Raw genomic sequence first — 25,608 nt, 5'->3', positions numbered from 1 at the left:
GGGACTGGGAAGGAGACAAAAGGAGATTTGAGGGTACTGGTTTGTACTGGGAGGGACTGGGGGACACTGGAAGGGACTGGTCCGTACTGGTCCATACTGGTCTGTTCTGGTCCGTACTGGTCCGTACTGGGAGCACTGGCCCATACTGGTCTATACTGGTCCATACTGGTCCGTACTGTTCTGTACTGGTCCATACTGGTTTATACTGGTCCATACTGGTCCGTACTGGACACGGTGTCCCCGCGCGGGGGGAACGACCCCGGGGACAATGGGGGGGGGGGTGGCCCTGTCCCTGTCACCCCAATGACGTCACCGCCACCGCCCCCGGGGGTGTGGCCTTGCCGCCCCGATGACGTCACCGCCACCGCCCCCGGGGGTGTGGCCTTGCCGCCCCAATGACGTCACCGCCACCGCCCCCCCCTCCCATTGGCTGCTCCTCCCCCCAGCCCCCTCTGGTGACATTTTGGGGACGAACTGGGATGAACTGGGAGGAACTGGGAGGAACTGGGAGTTTATTGAGCTCCACAGAGCCCCGGGGACACCGCGGGGGCCAGGGGGACACTTGGGGACATTTCGGGGACACCCAGACCCCCCTGTCCTCCCCAAAGGGACCCAGGGACACCTTGGGGACACTTTGGGGACCCTTTGAGGACAATCTGGGGACACTTTGGGGACAATCTGGGGACACCCAGACCCCCCCTGTCCTCCCCAAAGGGACCCAGGGACACCTTGGGGACACTTTGGGGACACTCTGGGGACCCTCTGTCACCATGGACGGACCCAGGGACACCTTGGGGACAATTTGGGGACACTTTGGGGACACCCAGACCCCCCTGTCCTCCCCAGAGGGGTCTCCTGGGACACCCTGGGGACCCTTTGAGGACACTCTGGGGACACCTTGGGGACACCCAGACCCCCTCGTCCTTCCCAGAGGGACCCAGGGACACTTTGGGGACATTGGGGACCCTCTGGTGACCCTTGGGGACACCTTGGTGACCCTTGGGTGCCCCTTGGGGAGGGACAATCTGGGGACACTTTGGTGACATTGGGACCCCTTTGATGACCCTGGTGACCCCTGGGGACACTTTGGTGACACTGGGACCCCTTGGGGACACTTTGGTGACCCTGGGACCCCTTTGGTGCCCCTTGGGGACACTTTGGTGACCCTGGGACTCCTTTGATGACCCTGGTGACCCCTGGGGACACTTTGGGGACCCTTGGGGACACTTTGGTGACCCTGGGACCCCTCTGGTGACCCTGGTGACCCCTGGGGACACTTTGGGGACCCTTTGGTGACACTGGGACCCCTTTGATGACCCTTGGGTGCCCCCTTGGTGACCCTGGGACCCCTCTGGTGACCCTGGTGACCCCTGGGGACACTTTGGTGACATTGGGACCCCTTTGATGCCCCTTGGGTGCCCCTTGGTGCCCTTGATGCCCCTCAGTGTCCCTCACTGCCCCGTTGGCGGCTCCTGCGTCCCCGTCACCGCTGTCCCGTTGGCCTTGAAGGTGCCAGCAGCACCGGTGACAGCGGTGGCGGCGCCTTGGGGACTGTCCCCAGCCTCGCCCTTGGGGGTGGTGGCGGCGCTGGTGGCAGAGGCCACCGGGGAGCCGCCGGTGGCACTTGGGGACAGCTGCGGGGTGGCAGTGGCGGTGGCAGGGGCGGGCGGGGGGGTGGCGGTGGTGGTGGCAGTGCCACCGCCCTTGGTGTCCCCTCCCGAGGCGGGCGGCAGGGACACCACGATGTATTTCTGCACCGTGCCGGGGACGCCGGCGGCGCTGCCGGTGGCGCTGCTGGTGGCACTGCTGGGGACAGCTGGGGACACCAGCTTGACCAGGGGCTGCACGCTGGGGACGGTGGTGGTGACAGGAGAGGTGGCCGTGGGCGCGGGGGACGTGCTCAGCGTGATCACCTGGGGACACGGCGGGGACAGGGACAAAGTGTCACCGATGCCCTCGGTGTCACCTCAGTGTCACCAATGTCCCCTCAGTGTCCCCAATCCCCCAAATGTCCCCAATCCCCCAAATGTCCCCTCAGTGTCCCCAATCCCCTCAGTGTCACCAATGCCCTCAGTGTCCCCTCAGTGTCACCAATCCCCCAAATGTCCCCTCAGTGTCCCAAATGTCCCCTCGGTGTCCCCTCAGTGTCCCCAATGCCCCCTCAGTGTCCCCAATGCCCCCTCAGTGTCACCAATGCCCTCAGTGTCCCCTCAGTGTCACCAATCCCCCAAATGTCCCCTCAGTGTCCCCAATCCCCTCAGTGTCCCCTCAGTGTCACCAATCCCCCAAATGTCCCCTCAGTGTCCCCAATCCCCTCAGTGTCCCCTCAGTGTCCCCTCAGTGTCACCAATCCCCCAAATGTCCCCTCAGTGTTCCAAATGTCCCCTCGGTGTCCCCTCAGTGTCCCCAATGCCCTCAGTGTCCCCTCAGTGTCCCCAATGCCCTCAGTGTCCCCAATGTTCCCCCCAATGTCCCCAAATGTCACCTCGGTGTCACCTCGCAGCCACACAATGTCCCCCTGCGTTGTCACCAATGTCCCCCCCAGTGTCCCCAACCCCGCCAATGTCCCCACGGTGTCTGCAATGGCCCCAATCCCCCCAATGTCCCCTCAGTGTCCCCAATGTCCCCATTGTCCCCGCTGTCCCCAAATCCCCCCAATCCCCCCAACTCCCATAATGTCCCCATTGTCCCCCCATTGTCCCTAATGTCCCCCTGTCCCCAAATCCCCCCATTGTCCCCGCTGTCCCCGTTGTGTCCCCATTCCCCCCATTGTCCCTAATCCCCCCAGTGTCCCCATTGTCCCCCTGCTGTCCCCACTGTCCCCGTTTTATCCCCAATCCCCCCATTCCCCCCATTGTCCCCGCTGTCCCCATTGTCCCCAATCCCCCCATTGTCCCCAGTGTCCCCTCATTGTCCCCAGTGTCCCCAACTCCCCCAATCCCCCCAATGTCCCCCCACAGTCCCCATTCCCCCCACTGTCCCCATTGCTGTCCCCGCTGTCCCCATTGTCCCCACTGTCCCCAATCCCTCCATTGTCCCCAGTGTCCCCACTGTCCCCGCTGTCCCCACTGTCCCCCAGTGTCCCCCCATTGTTCCCCCAATGCCCCAACTGTCCCCATTGTCCCTGCTGTCCCCATTGTCCCCCCATTGTCCCTAATGTCCCCATTCTCCTCATTGTCCCCATTCCCCCCATTCCCCCCACTGTCCCCATTCCCCCCATTGTCCCTGCTGTCCCCATTGTCCCCCCATTGTCCCTAATGTCCCCATTCTCCTCATTGTCCCCATTCCCCCCACTGTCCCCATTGTCCCCATTCCCCCCAATGTCCCCACTGTCCCTGCTGTCCCCATTGTCCCCTCATTGTCCCCATTGTCCCCGCTGTCCCCATTGTCCCCGCTGTCCCCTCTGTCCCCATTGTCCCCGCTGTCCCCAATGCCCCAATCCCCTCATTGTCCCCACTGTCCCCATTCCTCCCATTGTCCCCAGTGTCCTCATTCCCCCCATTTTCCCCCCATTTTCCCCCCACTGTCCCCATTGTCCCTAATCCCCCATTTTCCCCCCATTGTCCCCACTGTCCCCCCATTGTCCCCCCGCTGTCCCCGCTGTCCCCGTACCTGCTGGCTGGCGCTGCTGCCCGAGGAGGACATGACGATGAACTTGGCTGGGGGCGGCGATGGCTGCGTGGGGGTGCCGGGGCGGCCGGGGGCCAGCGTGGGGACAGGGACGGGGACAGGGACGGGCAGGGCGATGGCGCTGGGGACCTTGATGATGCTGGGGGGGCGCGGGGCGGCCCCCGGGGCCTGCGGGGCCTGGGACAGCGTCAGCGTCGGGCGCGGCTGTGGGGACAAGGGACAGCGTTAGGGACACTGGGGACAAGGGACAGCGTTAGGGACACTGGGGACAGTGGGGACATTGGGGACACAGGGACAGCGTCAGCGTCGGGCGCGGCTGTGGGGACAAGGGACACGGCTAGGGACATTGGGGACACAGGGACAGCGTTAGGGGACATTGGGGACAAGGGACAGCATTAGGGGACATTGGGGACAGTGGGGATACTGGGGACAGTGGGGACATTGGGGACACAGGGACAGCGTCAGCATCGGGCGCGGCTGTGGGGACAAGGGACACAGTTAGGGACACTGGGGACACAGGGACAGCGTTAGGGACACTGGGGACATTGGGGACACAGGGACACAGTTAGGGACATTGGGGACAGTGGGGACATTGGGGACAAGGGACAGCGTCAGCGTCGGGCGCGGCTGTGGGGACAAGGGACACACTTAGGGGACAGTGGGGACAAGGGACAGCGTTAGGGACATTGGGGACACAGGGACAGCGTTAGGGGACATTGGGGACAGCAGGGACAGCGTCAGCGTCAGGCGCGGCTGTGGGGACAAGGGACACGGTTAGGGACATTGGGGACAGTGGGGACACTGGGGACACTGGGGACACTGGGGACACTGGGGACACAGGGACAGCGTTAGGGACATTGGGGACAGTGGGGACACTGGGGATATTGGGGATACAGGGACAGCGTCAGCGTCGGGCGCGGCTGTGGGGACAAGGGACACAGTTAGGGGACAGTGGGGACACAGGGACAGCGTTAGGGGACATTGGGGACAGTGGGGACATTGGGGACATTGGGGACACAGGGACAGCGTTAGGGACACTGGGGACAGTGGGGACATTGGGGACACAGGGACAGCGTTAGGGACATTGGGGACACAGGGACACAGTTAGGGACATTGGGGACACTGGGGGCACTGGGGACACTGGGGACACAGGGACAGCGTCAGCATCGGGCGTGGCTGTGGGGACAAGGGACACGGTTAGGGGACATTGGGGACATTGGGGACACAGGGACACAGTTAGGGACATTGGGGACATTGGGGACACTGGGGACACAGGGACAGCGTCAGCATCGGGCGTGGCTGTGGGGACAAGGGACACGGTTAGGGACACTGGGGACAAGGGACAGCGTTAGGGACAGTGGGGACATTGGGGACAAGGGACAGCATTAGGGACAGTGGGAACATGGGGACAGTGGGGACATTGGGGATAAGGGACAGCGTTAGGGACATTGGGGACAGGGACAGCGTCAGCGTCGGGCGCGGCTGTGGGGACAAGGGACACAGGGGGACTGGGGACATTGGAGGGATTCGGGAGATTGGGGACAAGGGACAGCGTTAGGGGGGACACTGGAGACATGTCCCCAGTGTCCCCAAATGTCACCTGTGTGATGGTCAGCGTGGTCCTGTTGACCTGCTGGGCCTGCAGGGCCACCTGTGCCCCCTGTCCCCATTGTCCCCAAGCCCCCCCAATGTCCCCATGCAGTTCAATGCCCCCCAGTCCCCACATTGTCCCCAAGTGTCCCCATTGTCCCCAGTGTCCCCATTGTCACCTGGGTGATGGTCAGCATGGTCCTGGTCACCTGCTGGGCCTGCAGGGCCACCTGTGCCCCCCCTGTCCCCATTGTCCCCAATCCTCCCAATCCCCCCAATGTCCCCAGTGTCCCCAGTGTCCCCATGCAGTTCAATCCCCCCATTGTCCCCATTGTCCCCAATGTCCCCATTGTCACCTGGGTGATGGTCAGCGTGGTCCTGTTGACCTGCTGGGCCTGCAGGGCCACCTGTGCCGCCCATGTCCCCATTGTCCCCAAGCCCCCCCAATGTCCCCATGCAGTTCAATCCCCTCAATCCCCCCATTGTCCCTGATGTCCCCATTGTCACCTGGGTGATGGTCAGCATGGTCCTGTTGACCTGCTGGGCCTGCAGAGCCACCTGTGCCCCCATTGTCCCCAAGCCCCCATTGAATCCAATCCCCCCAATGTCCCCATGCAGTCCAATCCCCCCATTGTCCCCAATGTCCCCAAATGTCACCTGTGTGATGGTCAGCGTGGTCCTGTTGACCTGCTGGGCCTGCAGGGCCACCTGTGCCCACTCTGTCCCCATTGTCCCCAATCCTCCCAATGTCCCCAATGTCCCCATGCAGTTCAATCCCCCCGATGTTCCCATTGTCCCCAGTGTCCCCAAATGTCACCTGTGTGATGGTCAGCGTGGTCCTGTTGACCTGCTGGGCCTGCAGGGCCACCTGTGCCCTCCCTGTCCCCAATGTCCCCATGCAGTTCAATCCCCCCGATGTCCCCAGTGTCCCCAGTGTCCCCAAATGTCACCTGTGTGATGGTCAGCATGGTCCTGTTGACCTGCTGGGCCTGCAGGGCCACCTGTGCCCACTCTGTCCCCATTGTCCCCAATCCCCCCAATGTCCCCATGCAGTTCAATGCCCCCCAATCCCCCCACTGAATCCAATCCCCCCGATGTCCCCAGTGTCCCCGATGTCCCCAAATGTCACCTGTGTGATGGTCAGCGTGGTCCTGGTCACCTGCTGGGCCTGCAGGGCCACCTGTGCCCCCCATGTCCCCATTGTCCCCAAGCCCCCATTGAGTCCAATCCCCCCGATGTCCCCATGCAGTTCAATCCCCTCAATCCCCCCATTGTCCCCAAATGTCACCTGGGTGATGGTCAGCGTGGTCCTGTTGACCTGCTGGGCCTGCAGGGCCGCCTGGGCCCTGGCCTTGACCACGTGTGAGCAGAGGAGCCCCCCCAGGTACCCGAAGTCACCGCGGTAGCACTCGGGGCTGTCAGGGGGCGGCCGCGCCTTGGCCAGCACGGGGGCACAGTGCTTCTGTGGGGACACAAAGGGACATTGGGGACATCATTGGGGACATTGGGGACACCAGAGTAACACCATCAGCATGGCCAGCACGGGGGCGCAGTGCTTCTGTGGGGACACAAAGGGACATTGGGGACATTGGGGACACCAGAGTGACACCATCAGCATGGCCAGCACGGGGGCGCAGTGCTTCTGTGGGGACACAAAGGGACAATGGGGACATCATTGGGGACACCAGAGTGACACCATCAGCATGGCCAGCACAGGGGCGCAGTGCTTCTGTGGGGACACAAAGGGACAATGGGGACATCATTGGGGACATCAAGAGTGACACCAGAGTGACACCATCAGCATGGCCAGCACGGGGGCGCAGTGCTTCTGTGGGGACACAAAGGGACATTGGGGACACCAGAGTGACACCATCAGCATGGCCAGCATGGGGGCGCAGTGCTTCTGTGGGGACAATGGGGACAATGGGGACATCATTGGGGACACCAGAGTGACATTGGGGACACCATCAGCATGGCCAGCACGGGGGCGCAGTGGTTCTGTGGGGACACAAAGGGACATTGGGGACACCATTGGGGACATTGGGGACACCAGAGTGACACCAGAGTGACACCATCAGCATGGCCAGCACGGGGGCGCAGTGCTTCTGTGGGGACACAAAGGGACATTGGGGACATCATTGGGGACACCAGAGTGACACCAGAGTGACACCATCAGCATGGCCAGCACGGGGGCGCAGTGCTTCTGTGGGGACACAAAGGGACATTGGGGACATCATTGGGGACATTGGGGACATCAGAGTGACACCATCAGCATGGCCAGCACGGGGGCGCAGTGCTTCTGTGGGGACACAAAGGGACATTGGGGACATTGGGGACATCAGAGTGACACCATCAGCATGGCCAGCACGGGGGCGCAGTGCTTCTGTGGGGACAGGAGAGGGACATCAGAGTGACATTGGGGACATCAGAGTGACACTGGGGACACTGGGGACATCAGAGTGACACCATCAGCATGGCCAGCACGGGGGCGCAGTGCTTCTGTGGGGACAGGAGAGTGACATCAGAGTGACACTGGGGACACTGGGGACATCAGAGTGACACCATCAGCATGGCCAGCACGGGGGCACAGTGCTTCTGTGGGGACACAAAGGGACATTGGGGACATCATTGGGGACATTGGGGACACCAGAGTGACATTGGGGACACCATCAGCATGGCCAGCACGGGGGCGCAGTGCTTCTGTGGGGACAGGAGAGGGACATCAGAGTGACACTGGGGACACTGGGGACATCAGAGTGACACCATCAGCATGGCCAGCACGGGGGCACAGTGCTTCTGTGGGGACACAAAGGGACATTGGGGACATCATTGGGGACATTGGGGACACCAGAGTGACACCATCAGCATGGCCAGCACGGGGGCGCAGTGCTTCTGTGGGGACAATGGGGACATCATTGGGGACATTGGGGACATCAGAGTGACACCATCAGCATGGCCAGCACGGGGGCGCAGTGCTTCTGTGGGGACACAAAGGGACAATGGGGGGTCTGGGGACACACTTTGTCCCTATGTGTCCCCAATGTCCCCAATCCCGTTAATGTCCCCAGTGTCCCCAGTCCCCCAATCCCATTAATGTCCCCAGTGTCCCCAATCCCCCAGTCTTCCCAATGTCCCCCCAATCCTTCCAATCCCCACAATGTCCCCAGGGTGTCCCCAATGTCCCCAGGGTGTCCCCAGGGTGTCCCCAAGGTGTCCCCAATGTCCCCAATGTCCCCAGGGTGTCCCCAGGGTGTCCCCAATGTCCCCAGGGCTCACCAGCAGCAGGCTCTGGACGTGGTCAGCGCCGATGCGGTCGATGGTGCTGACCCTGTGTCCCCAGTGTCCCCAGGGTGTCCCCAGTGTCCCCAGGGTGTCCCCAGGGTGTCCCCAGTGTCCCCAGGGTGTCCCCAATGTCCCCGGTGTCCCCTCAGCTCACCAGCAGCAGGCTCTGCACGTGGTCGGCGCCAATGCGGTCGATGGTGCTGACCCCGTGTCCCCAGGGTGTCCCCAGGGTGTCCCCAAGGTGTCCCCAGGGTGTCCCCAAGGTGTCCCCAATGTCCCCAGGGTGTCCCCTCAGCTCACCAGCAGCAGGCTCTGGACGTGGTCGGCCCCGATGCGGTCGATGGTGCTCACCACGGGCCCTTCCAGAATGTTCCGCACGCGCTCGCCCTCGGCCGGCAGCCGCGGCAGGATCAGGGTCTTGATCACCTGGGGACAGCCAGGGGACACTGGGGACACTGGGGACAGCCAGGGGACACTGGGGACACTGGGGACAGCCAGGGGACACTGGGGGGGTCGGGGACATTGGGGACACTTGGGGTTTTGGGGGGGATTGGGGACATTGGGGGACTGGGGTCATTTGGGGACATTGGGGACAGTGGAGATATTGGGGGACTGGGGACATTGTGGGGACATTGGGTACAATGAGGACATAGTGGGGACATTTGGGGACATTGTGGGGACAGTGGGGACATTGGTGCCATTGGGGACATTGTGGGGACATTTGGGGGGATTGGGAGGATTTGGGACACTGTGGGGACAGTGGGGAACACTGGAGGACACTGGGGACACCAGGGACATTTGGGGGGATCAGGGGGACATTGGGGACAATTGGGGACATTGGGGACAGTCGGGGACATTGGGGACATTGTGGGGACAGTGGGGGGACATTGGGGACATTTGGGACAGTGGGGACATTGTGGGGACATTGGGGACATTGTGGGGGACATGGGGGACATTTGGGGGGATTGGGGGGACATTGGGGACATTTGGGGGGATTGGGGGGACATTGGGGGACATTGTGGGGACACCAGGGACATTTGGGGTTTTGGGGGCATTGGGGACACTGGAGGGACATTGGGGGGGATGGGGACACCAGGGACATTATTGGGGACATTGGGGGCATTGGAGGCTTCGGGGGGACTGGGGACATTTGGGGACATTGGCGGGATTGGGGACATTTGGGGACACTGGGGCCAGAGCACAGGTATCTCAGATGTCCCCAGGTGTCCCCAGGTGTCCCCGAGGTGCCCCCAAGGTGTCCCCAAGGTGTCCCCAGGTGTCCCCAGTGTCACTCACGTCGTGGCCCAGCTCGGCCAGCCCCGCGATGGAGCCGTAGCGCGTGGTCCAGGGCGTTTTGTCATCGACCCAGCTCTGCGGGGACACAGAGGCCACCCCGAATCCTGACCCTGAATCCTGATCCCAAATCCTGAGCACAGACCCCAAACCCTGACCCCAAATCCTGAGCAAAGACCCCAAAGTCTCACCCCAAATGCTGACCCCAAATCCCGACCCCAAATCCTGAGCACAGACCCCAAACCCTGACCCCAAAGCCTGAGCCCAAACCCCAAACCCTGACCCCGAATCCTGACCCCAAATCCTGAACCCAAACCCCAAAGCCTGACCCCAAACCCTGACCCCAAATCCCGGAGCCCAAACCCCAAACCCTGACCCCAAACCCTGACCCCGAATCCTGAGCCCAAAGCCTGAGCCCAAACCCCAAAGCCTGACCCCGAATCCTCACCCCAAATCCTGAGCAAAGACCCCAAATCCTGACCCCAAATCCTGAGCAAAGACCCCAAATCCTGACCCCAAATCCCAAACCCCAAACCCCAAATCCCTGAGCAAGACCCCAAATCTTCACCCAACCCCGAAATCCCTGACCCCAAATCCCCGTTCCTGACCCCATGATTCCCATTTCTGACCCCATAAATCCCCATTTCTGACCCCAAATCCCCATTCCTGACCCCATAAATGCCATTTCTGACCCCATATTTCCCATTTCTGACCCCATATTTCCCATTTCTGACCCCAAACCCCACCTTGGTGAAGGTTTTGGTGATGCGGGACTGGATGTTGGTGGTGCTGGTGCTGAAGCTCTCACACACCTGGGCCCACCCTGACCCCAAATCCCCATTCCTGACCCCAAATCTCCATCCCTGACCCCATAAACCCCATAATTCCCATTTCTGACCCCAAACCCCACCTTGGTGAAGGTTTTGGTGATGCAGGACTGGATGTTGTTGGTGCTGGTGCTGAAGTTCTCACACACCTGGGCCCATCCTGATCCCACACCCCAAATCCCCATTTCTGACCCCATAAATCCCATCCCTGACCCCATAAATCCAATTTCTGACCCCATAAACCCCATAAATGCCCCAGTCCCACCTTGGTGAAGGTTTTGGTGATGCAGGACTGGATGTTGGTGGTGGTGGTGCTGAAGTTCTCACACACCTGGGCCCATCCTGACCCCACACCCCAAATCCCCATTCCTGACCCCACAAATCCCATTTCTGACCCCACAAACCCCATAAATCCCCAAACCCCACCTTGGTGAAGGTTTTGGTGATGCGGGACTGGATGTTGTTGGTGGTGGTGCTGAAGTTCTTGCACACCTGGGCCCATCCCACATCTCACACCCCAAATCCCCATTTCTGACCCCATAAATCCCATTTCTGACCCCATAAACCCCACAATTCCCATTTGTGACCCCAAACCCCACCTTGGTGAAGGTTTTGGTGATGCGGGACTGGATGTTGTTGGTGGTGGTGCTGAAGTTCTTGCACACCTGGGCCACCAGGCGGGCGGCGAAGTCCCGCAGGGCCCAGTGGTTGTCCACATCTGGCCGCAGGCACAGCTGGCGGCTGACGATGCACGTCATCACCGCCGGGATCAGCTCGTGCAGCTGGGGACACAGCGGGGACAGCGGTGGGGACATCGGTGGGACATCATTGGGGACATGGTGGGGACATCATTGGGGACATCATTGGGGACACGGTGGGGACATCATTGGGGACATCGGTGGGGACACGGCGGGGACATCATTGGGGACATCATTGGGGACATGGTGGGGACATCATTGGGGACATCATTGGGGACACGGTGGGGACATCATTGGGGACATTGGTGGGGACATGGCGGGGACATCATTGGGGACACGGTGGGGACATCATTGGGGACATCACTGGGGACATGGTGGGGACATCATTGGGGACATGGTGGGGACATCATTGGGGACATCGGTGGGGACATCATTGGGGACATCATTGGGGACATCGATGGGGACACGGCGGGGACATCATTGGGGACATGGTGGGGACACGGCGGGGACACGGTGGGGACATCATTGGGGACACGGTGGGGACATCATTGGGGACACAGCGGGGACATCATTGGGGACATCATTGGGGACATCATTGGGGACACGGCGGGGACATCATTCGGGACATTGGTGGGGACACTTGGGGATGCATCCAGGGTAGGTTGGGACGGGTTCGAGAACATTCGGGGCAGGTTTGGGACACTTGGGGACACCTGGGACAAGTCTGGGGACAGGTTTGGGACACTTGGGGACAAGTTTGGGACAGTTTTGGGACACCTGGGGACGCTTTGGGGCAGGTTTGGGGCACCTGGGGACACCTGGGACAAGTCTGGGGACAGGTTCGGAAACATCTGGGACAGGTTTGGGACACCTGGGAAATGACTGGAGCACTTGAGGACAGGTTTGGGACACATTTAGGACCCTTGGGGACACGTGGGAACACCTGGGGACAAGTTTGGGACACTTGGGGACACCTGGGGACAGTTTTGAGACACTTTGGGACAGGTTTGGGACAGGAGGTGACCCAGGTGACACTGGGAGATGACAGAGGTGACACTCAGGTGACACTCAGGTGACACTCAGGTGACACCGGTGACGTCACTCACGTATTTCTCCAGGTACAGGGTGGGGTTGTCCATCAGGGACAGGAGGGGACAGGGGCTGACAGGAGGTGACCCAGGTGACCCAGGTGACACCGGGAGATGACAGAGGTGACACTCAGGTGACACTCAGGTGACACAGGTGACACTCAGGTGACACAGGTGACACCGGTGACGTCACTCACGTATTTCTCCAGGTACAGGGTGGGGTTGTGCATCAGGGACAGGAGGGGACAGGGGCTGACAGGAGGTGACCCAGGTGACACACAGGGACAGGAGGTGACCCAGGTGACCCAGGTGACACCCAGGTGACACTCAGGTGACCCAGGTGACACTCAGGTGACACCGGTGACGTCACTCACGTATTTCTCCAGGTACAGGGTGGGGTTGTCCATCAGGGACAGGAGGGGACAGGGACTGACAGGAGGGGACGGAGGTGACCCAGGTGACCCAGGTGACCCAGGTGACACCCAGGTGACACTCAGGTGACACCCAGGTGACGTCACTCACGTATTTCTCCAGGTACAGGGTGGGGTTGTCCATCAGGGCCTTCACCATCCTCATCAGGTAAATCAGCAGTGCCAGATTGTTCTGCACCACGTTCACCCGCACCTGGGGACACCGGGGGACACCATGGGGACAGTGGGGACATTGGGGACAATGGGGACACCATGGGGACACCATGGGGACAGTGGGGACATTGGGGACACTGGGGGACACTGGGGATACCATGGGGACACCGTGGGGACACCGTGGGGACACCGTGGGGATATTGGGGACATTGGGGACACCATGGGGACATTGGGGACATTGGGGACACTGGGGACACCATGGGGACACTGGGGACACCATGGGGACACTGAGGACACTGGGGAGATTGGGGACATTGGGGACAGTGGGGGGATTGGGGACATTGGGGATGCTGGGGACATTGGGGACAGTGGGGACACCATGGGGACACTGGGGGGATTTGGGGACACCATGGGGACACCGGGGACACCATGGGGACACCGGGGGGATTGGGGACAGCGAGGGGACACCATGGGGGACATTGGGGGGCACTGGGGACAGTGGGGACAGCCAGGGGACACCATGGGGGACATTGGGGACAGTGGGGACACTGGGGGACATTGGGGGATTGGGGACACCATGGGGACATTGGGGGGATTGAGGGGACATTGAGGGGACATTGGGGACATGGGGGAATTGTGGGGACACTGGGGACATTGTGGGGATTGGGGACATTGGGGACATTGTGGGGACACCGTGGGGACACCATGGGGACATTGGGGACATTGTGGGGACACTGGGGACACTGGGGACAGCCAGAGGGCATTGGGGACATTGTGGGGACTGGGGACACCATGGGGACACCATGGGGACAGTGGGGACAGTCAGGGGACTTTGGGGACATTGGGGGAATTGGGGACATTGGGGACGCCCCTGGGAGTCTGGGGCAATTCCTGGGATTTCAGGGCAGATTCTGGGGTGAATTCCGGGGATTTTGGGGCAGGTTTGGGGCAGGTTTTGCGGTGGATTCCCAGGATTTTGGGGCAGGTTTAGGGGCAGGTTTGGGGCAGGTTTTGGTGTGGATTTTGGGGCAGATTTTGGGGCAGATTTTGGGGTGAATCCCGGGGATTTTGGGGCAGATTTTGGGGTGAATCCCGGGGATTTTGGGGTGAATCTCGGGGATTTTGGGGTGGATTTTGGGGCAGATTTAGGGCAGATTTTGGGGCAGATTTTGGGGCAGGTTTTGGGGTGAATCCCGAGGATTTTGGGGTGAATCCCGGGGATTTTGGGGCAGATTTTGGGGTGGATTTTGTGGCAGGTTTTGGGGTGAACTCACAGGATTTTGGGGTGGATTTTAGGGCAGATTTTGGGGCAGGTTTAAGGCAGATTTTGGGGTGAATCCCGGGGATTTTGGGGCAGGTTTGGGTCAAATTTTGGGGTGAATCCCAGGGATTTGGGGGCAGATTTTGGGGCAGATTTTGGGGCAGGTTTAGGGTCAGGTTTTGGGGTGAATCCCAAGGATTTTGGGGTGGATTTTGGGGCAGATTTTAGGGCAGATTTTGGGGCAGATTTTGGGGTGAATTCTGGGGATTTTGGGGCAGGTTTAGGGGCAGGTTTGGGGCAGGTTTTGGGGTGAATCCCAAGGATTTTCGGGCAGATTTTGGGGCGGATTTTAGGGCAGATTTTGGGGCAGATTTTGGGGTGAATCCCGAGGATTTTGGGGTGAATCCCGAGGATTTTGGGGCAGGTTTAGGGTCAGGTTTTGGGGTGAATTCCAGGGATTTTGGGGTGGATTTTGGGGCAGATTTTGGGGTGGATTTTGGGGCGGATTTTGGGGTGGATTTTGGGGCAGGTTTTGGGGTGAATCCTGGGGATTTTGGGGTGGATTTTAGGGCAGATTTTGGGGCAGGTTTAAGGCGGATTTTGGGGCAGACTTTAGGGCAGATTTTGGGGCAGATTTTGGGGTGAATCCCGGGGATTTTGGGGCAGATTTTAGGGCAGATTTTAGGGCAGATTTTGGGGTGAATCCCGGGGATTTTGGGGTGGATTTTGGGGTGGATTTTGGGGTGAATCCCGGGGATTTTGGGGTCGCTCACCCCCTCAGAGATGAAGGTGCTGAAGCGCGGCAGCATCTGGTACAGCCCGGGGTCGGTGGCGATGCTCTGCAGGGCCTCCTGCAGGGGACATTGGGGACATTTGGGGACATTGGGGGACATTGGGGACATTTGGGGACACTTGGGGACATTGGGGACATTGGGGACATTGGGGACACTTGGGGACATCTGGGGGTGGCTTTGGGGTCGTTTTGGGGCTTTTTTGGGGGCGGTTTTGGGGGATTTTGGGGCTTTTTCAGGGGGATTTCGGGGCGGTTTTGGGGCATTTTTGGAGGATTTTGCAGCAGATTTGGGGGAATTTATGGGATTTTTGTGGGGTTTTTGTGGGGTTTCTATGGGATTTTTGTGGGGTTTTGGGGTTCCTGTGCCCTGTGGGTTTTTGGGGTGTTTTTTGGGGTGTTTTTGGGGTGTTTTTTGGGCTGTTTTTGGGCGGTTTTTGGGGTGACTCACGGCCCGTTTGGCCTCTCAGAACCAATTTTGGGCATTTTGTGCCATTTTTATGGGATTTTTATGGGATTTTTATGGGATTTTTGTGGGATTTTTGTGGGGTTTTGGGGGTCTATAAAGGGTTTTGGACCCTGTAGGATTTTGGGCTGTTTTTGGGGTGTTTTTGGGGTGACTCACAGCCCATTTAACCTCTCAGAACCCCACACAAACCTCAGTGATCTCTTTGTAGGGGCCGATTTTGGGGCATTTTATGGGATTTTTGTGCCATTTTTGTGGGGGTTTTGTGCCATTTTAATGGGATTTTTTAGGGATTTTATGGGATTTTTGTGCTGTTTTTGTGGGGTTTTTGTGGGGTTTTGTGACCCTGTACCCTGTAGGATTTTGGGCTGTTTTTGGGGTGTTTTTGGGGTGTTTTTGGGGTGACTCACAGCCTGTTTGGCCTCTCAGAACCAATTTTAGGGATTTTGTGCCATTTTCATGGGGATTTTTGTGGGGTTTTTGGGGTCTATTAAGGGTTCTTGACCCTGTAGGATTTTGGGGTGCTTTTGGGGAGTTTTTGGGGTGACTCACGGCCCGTTTGGCCTCTCAGAACCAACTTTGGGCATTTTGTGCCATTTTAATGGGGATTTTTTAGGGATTTTATGGGATTTTTCTGGGGTTTTGGGGTCCCTGTGCCCTGTGGGTTTTTGGGCTGTTTTTTGGGGTGTTTTTGGGGTGTTTTTGGGGTGACTCACAGCCCATTTGGCCTCTCAGAACCAATTTTGGGGATTTTGTGCCATTTTTATGGGATTTTTATGGGATTTTTGTGGGGTTTTTATGGGATCTTTGTGGGATTTTTTGGGTCTATAAAGGGTTCTGGACCCTGTAGGTTTTTGGGCTGTTTTTGGGCTGTTTTTGGGGTGACTCACGGCCCGTTTGGCCTCGCAGGAGCCCACGCAGGCCTCGGTGATCTCCTTGTAGGGGCCGATTTTGGGGCATTTTGTGCCATTTTTATGGGATTTTTGTGGAGTTTTTGTGACCCTGTGCCCTGTAGGATTTGGGGCTGTTTTTGGGGTGGTTTTGGGGTGTTTTTGGGGTGACTCACGGCCCATTTAACCTCTCAGAACCCCACACAAACCTCGGTGATCTCCTTGTAGGGGCCGATTTTGGGGATTTTGTGCCATTTTTATGGGATTTTTATGGGATTTTTATGGGATTTTTGTGGGGTTTTTGGGGTCTATAAAGGGTTCTGGGCCCTGTAGGATTTTGGGCTGTTTTTGGGGCGTTTTTGGGGAGTTTTTGGGGTGACTCACAGCCCGTTTACCCTCACAGAACCCCACACAAACCTCAGTGATCTCCTTGTAGGGGCCGATTTTTATGGGGTTTTTGGGATTTTTTGGGGATTTTTGTGGGGTTTTTGGGGTCTATAAAGGGTTCTGGACCCTGTAGGTTTTTGGGGTGTTTTTGGGGTGACTCACGGCCCATTTAACCTCTCAGAACCCCACACAAACCTCGGTGATCTCCTTGTAGGGGCCGATTTTGGGGATTTTGTGCCATTTTAATGGGATTTTTATGGGATTTTATGGGATTTTTGTGGGGTTTTTGTGCTGTTTTTGGGGTCTCTAAAGGGTTCTGGACCCTGTAGGATTTTGAGGTCTTTTTGGGGTGACTCACGGCCCGTTTGGCCTCTCAGAACCAATTTTGGGCATTTTGTGCCATTTTAATGGGGATTTTTGTGGGGTTTTTATGGGATTTTTATGAAGTTTTTGGGGTCTATTAAGGGTTTAGGACCCTGTAGGATTTTGGGGTGTTTTTGGGGTGTTTTTGGGGTGACTCACGGCCTGTTTGGCCTCGCAGGAGCCCACGCAGGCCTCGGTGATCTCCTTGTAGGGGCCGATTTTGGGGCATTTTGTGCCATTTTAATGGGATTTTTGGGGGATTTTTATGGGATTTTATGGGATTTTTGTGGGATTTTTGTGGGGTTTTTGTGGTCTATAAATGGTTCTGGACCCTGTGGGTTTTTGGGGTGTTTTTGGGCTGTTTTTGGGGTGACTCACGGCCCGTTTGGCCTCTCAGAACCCCACACAAACCTCGGTGATCTCCTTGTAGGGGCCGATTTTGGGGCATTTTATGGGATTTTTGTGCTGTTTTTGTGGGGGTTTTGTGCCATTTTAACGGGATTTTTAAGGGATTTTATGGGATTTTTGTGCTGTTTTTGTGGGGTTTTTGTGACCCTGTGCCCTGTAGGTTTTTGGGGCTGTTTTTGGGGTGTTTTTGGGGTGACTCAGGGCCCGTTTGGCCTCTCAGAACCAATTTTGGGCTTTTTGTGCCATTTTAATGGGGATTTTTGTGGGGTTTTTATGGGATTTTTGTGCTGTTTTTGTGGGGGTTTTGTGGAGTTTTTGTGACCCTGTACCCTGTAGGATTTTGGGCTGTTTTTGGGGTGTTTTTGGGATGACTCACGGCCCGTTTGGCCTCTCAGAACCAATTTTGGGATTTTGTGCCATTTTAATGGGGATTTTTGTGCTGTTTTTGTGGAGTTTTTGTGACCCTGTACACTGTAGGATTTGGGGTATTTTTGGGGTGTTTTTGGGGTGACTCACGGCCCGTTTGGCCTCGCAGGAGCCCACACAAACCTCAGTGATCTCCTTGTAGGGGCCGATTTTGGGGCATTTTGTGCCATTTTTGTGGGGTTTTTGTGCCATTTTAATGGGATTTTTTAGGGATTTTATGGGATTTTTGTGCTGTTTTTGTGGGGTTTTATGGGATTTTTATGGGGTTTTTATGGGATTTCTGTGGGGTTTTTGGGGTCTATTAAGAGTTTAGGACCCTGTAGGATTTGGGGCTGTTTTTGGGGTGTTTTTGGGGTGTTTTTGGGGTGACTCACGGCCCATTTGGCCTCTCAGAACCAATTTTGGGCATTTTGTGCCATTTTAATGGGGATTTTTGTGGGGTTTTTGTGGGGTTTTTGTGCCATTTTAATGGGATTTTTTAGGGATTTTATGGGATTTTTGTGCTGTTTTTGTGGGGTTTTTGTGACCCTGTACCCTGTAGGATTTTGGGGTGCTTTTGGGGAGTTTCTGGGGTGTTTTTGGGGTGACTCACGGCCCGTTTGGCCTCGCAGGAGCCCACGCAGGCCTCGGTGATCTCCTTGTAGTAGAGCTGCTGCTCCACCGACAGCTCGTGCACGCTGCGCGGCTTCAGCCGCAGGGGGGGCCCCTCCAGCAGCGGCGGCTTCTTCTCCTTCCCTTTGGGGGCACCCCAAAAACCCCATGGGACCCCCCCAAAAACACCATGGGACCCCCCCAAATAACCCCAAATCCCATAGGAAACCCCAAATTCCCATAGGAAACCCCAAAACCTCAGGGACACACCCAAAACCCCATGGGACCCCCCCAAAAACCCCAAATACCAGAGGAAACCCCAAATTCCCATAGGAAACCCCAAATCCCAAATCTTCTCCTTCCCTTTGGGGGGCACCCCAAAACTTCAGCGACACCCCAAAACCCCAAAATTCCCATAGGAAACCCCAAAACTTCAGCGACACCCCCAAAACACCATGGGACCCCCCCTGACCCCAATGAACCTGACGCAAAAACCCCAAATCCCCTTCAACCCCCCCAAATCCCCTTTAATCCCCCCCAGATCCCCTTTAACCCCCCCAAATCCCCTTCAATCCCCCCAAATCCCCCCCAAATCCCCTTCAACCCCCCAAATCCCCTTTAACTGCCCCAAATCCCCTTTAACCCCCCACATCCCCCTTAGACACCCCAAATCCCCCCAAATCTCCCCCAAATCCCCCCTAACCACCCCAAAATCCCCCTTAAACACCCCAAATCCCCTTTAACCTCCCCAACCCCCCCAGATCCCCTTTAACGCCCCCCAAATCCCCCCAAAATCCCCCTTAGACACCCCAAATCCCCTTCAACCCCCCCAAAATCCCCTTTAACCCCCCCAAATCCCCTTTAACCCCCCCAAACCCCTCCAAATCCCCCAAAAATCCACCTTTAACCCCCCCCAAATCCCCCTTCAACCCCTTCAATCCCCCTTTAAGCCCCCCAAAATCCCCTTTAACCCCCCCAAATCCCCCTTAAATCCCCCTTTAACCACCCCAAATCCCCCCCAAACCCCCCCAAATCCCCCCAAAACCCCCTTAGACACCCCCAAATCCCCCCCAAAATCCCCCATTAACCCCCCTAAATTCCCCTTCAACACCCCCAAATCCTCTTCAACCCCCCCAAAGCCCCCCAAATCCCCTTTAACCCCCCTAAAACCCCCTTTAGCCCCCCCCAAATCCCCTTTAACCACCCCAAATGCCCCCAAAATCCCCCCCAAATCCCCTTTAACCACCCCAAATCCACCCAAAATCCCCCCAATCCCCTTTACCCCCCCCAAATCCCCCCCAATGCCCCCCAAATCCCCTTCAACCCCCCCCAAATCCCCCCCAATGCCCCCCAAATCCCCTTCAACCCCTCCAAATCCCCCCCAAATCCCCTTCAAGCCCCCAGATCCCCCCCAAATCCCCTTTAGCCCCCCTAAATCCCCTTTAACCCCCCCAAATCCCCCCAAATCCCCCTTAAATCCCCCTTTAACCACCCCAAATCCCCCCCAAACCCCCCCAAATCCCCTTTAACCCCCCCCAAACCCCCCCCAAATCCCCTTTAACCACCCCAAAATCCCCTTTAACCTCCCCAAATCCCCCCAATTCCTTTCCAATCCCACCCCTCAAATCCCTTTAACCCCCCCCAAACCCCCCCAAACCCCTCCAAATCCTCCCCAATGCCCCCCAAAATCCCCTTTACCCCCCCCCAAATCCCCTTTAACCCCCCCAAACCCCCCCAAATCCCCCCCCCGTCCCCACCTTTGCCGTCGCCCCCGGCCCCCCCGGGCCCTTTGTGTTTCGGGGTCCCCTCGTCCTCCTGGCCGGGCTTGGCCGATTTCAGCGGCTCCGTGGCCTCGGCCTTTTGCTGCTCCTTGGGGGCTGGGGGCAGAAACGGGCTCAGGGGCACCCCAAAAACACCCGGGGGGCACCAAAATGGGGTCAGGGGGACCCCAAACATCCCTGGGGGCAGAAAATGGGGTCAGGGGCACCCCAAAAACACCCGAGGGACCCCAAAATGGGGTCAGAGGGACCCCAAAAACACCCGGGGAGCACCAAAACGGGGTCAGGGGCACCCCAAAAACACCCGGGGGGGCACCAAACATCCCTAGGATGGCACAAAATGGGGTCTGGGGGTCACAAAATGGGGTCAGGGGCACCCCAAAAACACCCGGGGGACCCCAAAACGGGGTCAGGGGGACCCCAAAACCTCCCTGGGGACCCCAAACATCCCTGGGGCCACAAAACGGGCTCAGGGGGACCCAAAACCTCCCTCAGGGCCCCAAAATGGCGTCTGGGGGGCACAAAATGGGGTCGGGGGGCCCCAAAACCTCCCCTGGGGACCCCAAAATGGGCTCAGGGGGACCCCAAACATCCCTGGGGGCACCAAAACCTCCCTAGAATGGCACAAAACGGGGTCAGGGGGACCCCAAACCTCCCTGGGGGGGCATAAAATGGGGTGAGGGGGACCCCAAAAACACCCGGGGCACCCCAAAAACACCCTGGGGACACCAAACATCCCTGGGGGGGGCACAAAATGGGGTCTGGGGGACCCCAAAAACACCCGGGGGGCACCAAAACCTCCCTGGGGGGCACAAAATGGGGTCTGGGGGACCCCAAAACCTCCCTGGGTGGGGCAAAATGTGGGGGAAAGGGGAAAACCCTGGATTTGGGGGAGTTTGGGGGAATTTGAGGTTGTTCAAAGGGAATTTGGGGTGGTTTTGGGGCATTTGGGGTGGTTCAAGTGGGTTAAAGGGGATTTCGGGGTGGTTTTGGGGCATTTGGGGTGGTTTAAGGGGGATTTGGATAAGTTTGGGGTGGTTTTGGTGGATTTTGGGGGGTTTGGGGTGGTTAAAGGGTGGAGTTGGGGTGGTTTTGGGGGATTTGGGGAGGTTTTAGGGCGGTTAAAGGGGCATTTGGGGGTGTTTAAAGAGGATTTGGGGGGATTTTGGGGGATTTGGGGTGGTTTAAGGAGGATTTGGGGATTTTGGGGTGGTTTGGAGGATTTTGGGGTGGTTTCAGGGGGATTTTGGGGTGGTTTAAGGGGGATTTGTGGGATTTTGAGGGGATTTGGGGATTTTGGGGGTGGTTTCAGGGGGATTTGGGGTGGTTTAAGGGGGATTTGTGGGATTTTGGGGGGATTTGGGGATTTTGGGGTGGTTTAAGGGGGGTTTGGGGATTTTGGGGTGGTTTAAGGGGGATTTTGGGGTGGTTTAAGGGATATTTGGGGTTTTTGGGGTGGTTTAAGGGGGGTTTGGGGTTTTTGGGGTGGTTTAAGGGTGGTTTAAGGGGGATTTTGGGGTGGTTTAAGGGGATTTGGGGTATTTTGGGGTGGTTTAAGGGATATTTGGGGTTTTTGGGGTGGTTTAAGGGGAATTTGGGGTTTTTGGGCTGGTTTAAGGCATATTTGGGGTTTTTGAGGTGGTTTAAGGGGGTTTTTGGGCTGGTTTAAGGGGATATTTGGGGGTTTTGGGGTGGTTTAAGGGGGATTTTGGGGTGGTTTAAGGGGGATTTTGGGGTGGTTTAGGGGATATTTGGGTTTTGGGGGTGGTTTAAGGGATATTTGGGGTTTTTGGGTGGTTTAAGGGGGATTTTGGGGTTTTTGGGGTGGTTTAGGGGATATTTGGGGTTTTTGGGGTGGTTTAAGGGGGATTTTGGGGTGGTTTAAGGGATATTTGGGGTTTTTGGGGTGGTTTAAGGGGGATTTTGGGGTGGTTTAAGGGATATTTGGGGTTTTTGGGGTGGTTTAAGGGGGATTTTGGGGTGGTTTAAGGGGGATTTTGGGGTGGTTTAAGGGATATTAGGGGATTTTGGGGTGGTCTAAGGGGATTTTGGGGTGGTTTAGGGGATATTTGGGGTTTTTGGGGTCACACACCTGGCGGGGGGTTTTCGGGGATCGCCGGCTGCACGCCCTCAATGCTGAGCCAATGGGCTGGGGGGGACCCCAAAAATGGGCAAATCAGGCTGGGGTCACCCCAAAATCATCTCCAGAATCCCCAAATCCACCTCACAGACTTGAAAAGCCCCCATGCCATCCCCCCCAAAATCAGCCTTAAACCACCCCAAATTCCCCAAAATCCCCCTCCAAACTCCCCAAATCCCCCCAGAACCCCCTCAAATCCCCTTTATATTCCCCAAAATCCCCCCAAACCCCTCAAATCCACTTTATTGTCCCCAAAATCCCCTTTACGGTCCCAAACCCCCTCAAATCCCCACAATCCCCTTTATATTCCCCAAAATCCCTCCAAATCCCCACAATCCCCTTTATATTCCCCAAAATCCCTCCAAACCCCCTCAAATCCCCTTCAAATTCCCCAAAATTTTCCCAAACCCCCTCAAATCCCCTTTAAATTCCCCAAAATCCCCCCAAAATCCCCCATAACTCCCCCCAAATCCCCTTTATAATCCCCAAAATCCCCCCCTAATTTCCCCAACCCCCCCAAATCCCCACAATCCCCTTTATATTCCCCAAAATTCTCCCAAACCCCCTCAAATCCCCTTTAAATTCCCGCAAACCCCCTCAAATCCCCTTCAAATTCCCCAAAATTTTCCCAAACCCCCTCAAATCCCCTTTAAATTCCCCAAAATCCCCTTTATCTTCCCAAAAATCCCCCCAAACCCCCTCAAATCCCCTTTATATTGCCCCAAATCCTCTTTAAATTCCCCCAAACCCCCTCAAATCCCCTTTAACTTCCCCCAAATCCCCCCTGAAATCCCCTCCAAAACCCCCCGAATCCCCCTCAAACCCCCCTGATTTCTCCCCAAATCCCCCCAAACCCCCTTTAAATTCCCCAAAATCCCCCCAAAACTCCTCCCAAACCCACCTCAAACCCCCCTGATTTCTCCCCAAATCCCCCCAAACCCCCTTCAAATTCCCCAAAATCCCTCAAACCCCCTTTATATGTCCCAAACGCCCCCCGAAATCCCCTCCAAACCCCCCAAATCCCCCTCAAACCCCCCCGATTTCTCCCCAGATCCCCTCAAAACCCCCCCATAACTCCCCCCAAACCCCCTTCATATTCCCCAAATCCCCCCCGAAATCCCCTCCAAACCCCCCAAATCCCCCTCAAACCCCCCTGATTTCTCCCCAAATCCCCCCAAACCCCCTTCAAATCCCCCAAAATCCCCTCCAAACCCCCCAAACCCCGATTTCTCTCCAAATCCCTTTAAATTCCCAAAATCCCCCCATAACTCCTCCCAAACCCCTTTCATATTCCCCAAATCCCCCCCGAAATCCCCTCCAAACCCCCCAAATCCCCCCCAAACCCCCCTGATTTCTTCCCAAATCCCTCCAAACCCCCCGAATCTCCCTCAAACCCCCCCGAAATCCCCTCTAAACCCCCCAAAACCCCCCTGATTTCTCCCCAAAATCCCCTCCAAACCCCCCAAATCCCCCTCAAACCCCCCCTGATTTCTCCCCAAAATCCCCTCCAAACCCCCCGAATCCCCCTCAAACCCCCGATTTCTCCCCGGATCCCCCCAAACCCCCCATAACTCCCCTCAAACCCCCCTGATTTCTCCCCAGATCCCCCCAAACCCCCTTTAAATTCCCCAAAATCCCCTCCAAAACCCACCAAATCCCGATTTCTCTCCAAATCCCCTTTAAATTCCCCCAAATCCCCCCATAACTCCTCCCAAACCCCCTTTATATTCCCCAAACGCCCCCCGAAATCCCCTCCAAACCCCCCCAAATCCCCCCCAAACCCCCCTGATTTCTTCCCAAATCCCTCCAAACCCCCCGAATCTCCCTCAAACCCCCCCGAAATCCCCTCTAAACCCCCCAAAACCCCCCTGATTTCTCCCCAAAATCCCCTCCAAACCCCCCAAATCCCCCTCAAACGCCCCCGATTTCTCCCCAACCCCCCCAAATCCCCCTCAAACCCCCCCGATTTCTCCCCAAAATCCCCCCGAATCCCCTCAAACCCCCCCGATTTCTCCCCAAATCCCTCCAAACCCCCCAAATCCCCCTCAAACCACCCTGATTTCTCCCCCAAATCCCCTCCAAACCCCGCAAATCCCCCTCAAAACCCCCCTGATTTCTCCCCAAATCCCCCCAAATCCCCCGAATCCCCCTCAAAACCCCCGATTTCCCCCCGAATCCCCCTCAAACCCCCGATTTCTCCCCAAATCCCCCCAAAAGCCCCGTCCCAACATGCCCCACCCTTGAGGCAGACGTCCAGGGGCACGCGGGGCAGGGGGGTGTTGATGATGTCGCTCAGATCCACCTCCTTCTCCTCATAGAAATACAACTCCCGCCCACCGCCGCTGGCGAAGCGGAACGGGATGAACTCCTGGGCGTGGAACCCGTACAGCGGCTGGGAAACGGGGCAAAAACGGGATTTTCACAGGTTTTTAGGGGTTTTTTCGGGATTTTGGGGGATTTTTCACTGGTTTAAGGGAGTTTCCCCTCAGGTTTGCGGGAATTCCTGTCAGTTGTGGGAGGTTTTCCCTCAGAATGAACTCCGGGAGTGGAGCCCGTACAGCGGCTGCAAAACCGGGCAAAAACCGGCATTTTCACAGGTTTTTTAGGGGTTTTTTTCGGGATTTTGGGGGGATTTTTCACAGTTTTAAGGGAGTTTCCCCTCAGGATGAACTCCGGGAGTGGAACCCGTACAGCGGCTGCCAAACGGGGCAAAAACGGAGATTTTCCTGCATTTTCACAGGTTTTTAGGGGTTTTTTTCCGGATTTTGGGGGGATTTTTCACAGTTTTAAGGGAGTTTCCCCTCAGGTTTGGGGTGTTTCCCCTCAGGTTTGTGGGAATTCCTGTCAGTTGTGGGAGGTTTTCCCTCAGAATGAACTCCGGGACTGGAACCCGTACAGCGGCTGCGAAACGGGGCAAAAACCGGGATTTTCACAGGTTTTTAGGAGGATTTTCCTGCATTTTGGGGGGATTTTTCACAGTTTTAAGGGAGTTTCCCCTCAGGTTTGTGGGAATTCCTGTCAGTTGAGGGAGGTTTTCCCTCAGAATGAACTCCGGGAGTGGAACCCGTACAGCGGCTGCGAAACGGGGCAAAAACGGGGATTTTCACAGGTTTTTA

General features: G+C 57.3%; 1 protein-coding gene across 1 annotated transcript; it reads right to left on the bottom strand.

Moving 5' to 3' along the window:
- Positions 1-491: 491 nt before the first annotated feature.
- On the bottom strand, positions 492-25,081 carry TAF6 (TATA-box binding protein associated factor 6). The gene is made up of 13 exons (XM_077192857.1): positions 25,076-25,081; positions 24,731-24,884; positions 22,445-22,501; positions 20,332-20,451; positions 18,576-18,718; positions 15,027-15,104; positions 12,931-13,032; positions 11,222-11,404; positions 9,799-9,873; positions 8,803-8,928; positions 6,509-6,682; positions 3,613-3,834; positions 492-1,913 (listed from the first exon to the last, which is right to left on the bottom strand). Exons 1-13 carry the CDS (start codon positions 25,079-25,081, stop codon positions 1,452-1,454), a joined length of 1,902 nt encoding a protein of 633 aa, XP_077048972.1. The 3' UTR covers positions 492-1,451.
- Positions 25,082-25,608: the final 527 nt, after the last annotated feature.

This window comes from Agelaius phoeniceus, chromosome 36 (assembly GCF_051311805.1).
Source record: "Agelaius phoeniceus isolate bAgePho1 chromosome 36, bAgePho1.hap1, whole genome shotgun sequence".
NCBI classification, from domain to species: Eukaryota; Metazoa; Chordata; class Aves; order Passeriformes; family Icteridae; genus Agelaius; species Agelaius phoeniceus.
The sequence above is the reverse complement of the archived record's forward strand: the minus strand, read 5'-3'. Positions and strand labels throughout refer to the sequence as shown.

What these genes read in the sequence shown, in the direction of transcription:
- TAF6 (XM_077192857.1), bottom strand. An exon ending in CCTGGACGTCTGCCTCAAGG is followed by an intron (nt 22,502 to 24,730) that starts GTGGGGCATGTT and finishes GGTCCCCCCCAG; the next exon opens with CCCATTGGCTCAGCATTGAG. An exon ending in TGGCCGAGCTGGGCCACGAC is followed by an intron (nt 8,929 to 9,798) that starts GTGAGTGACACT and finishes GGCTGTCCCCAG; the next exon opens with GTGATCAAGACCCTGATCCT.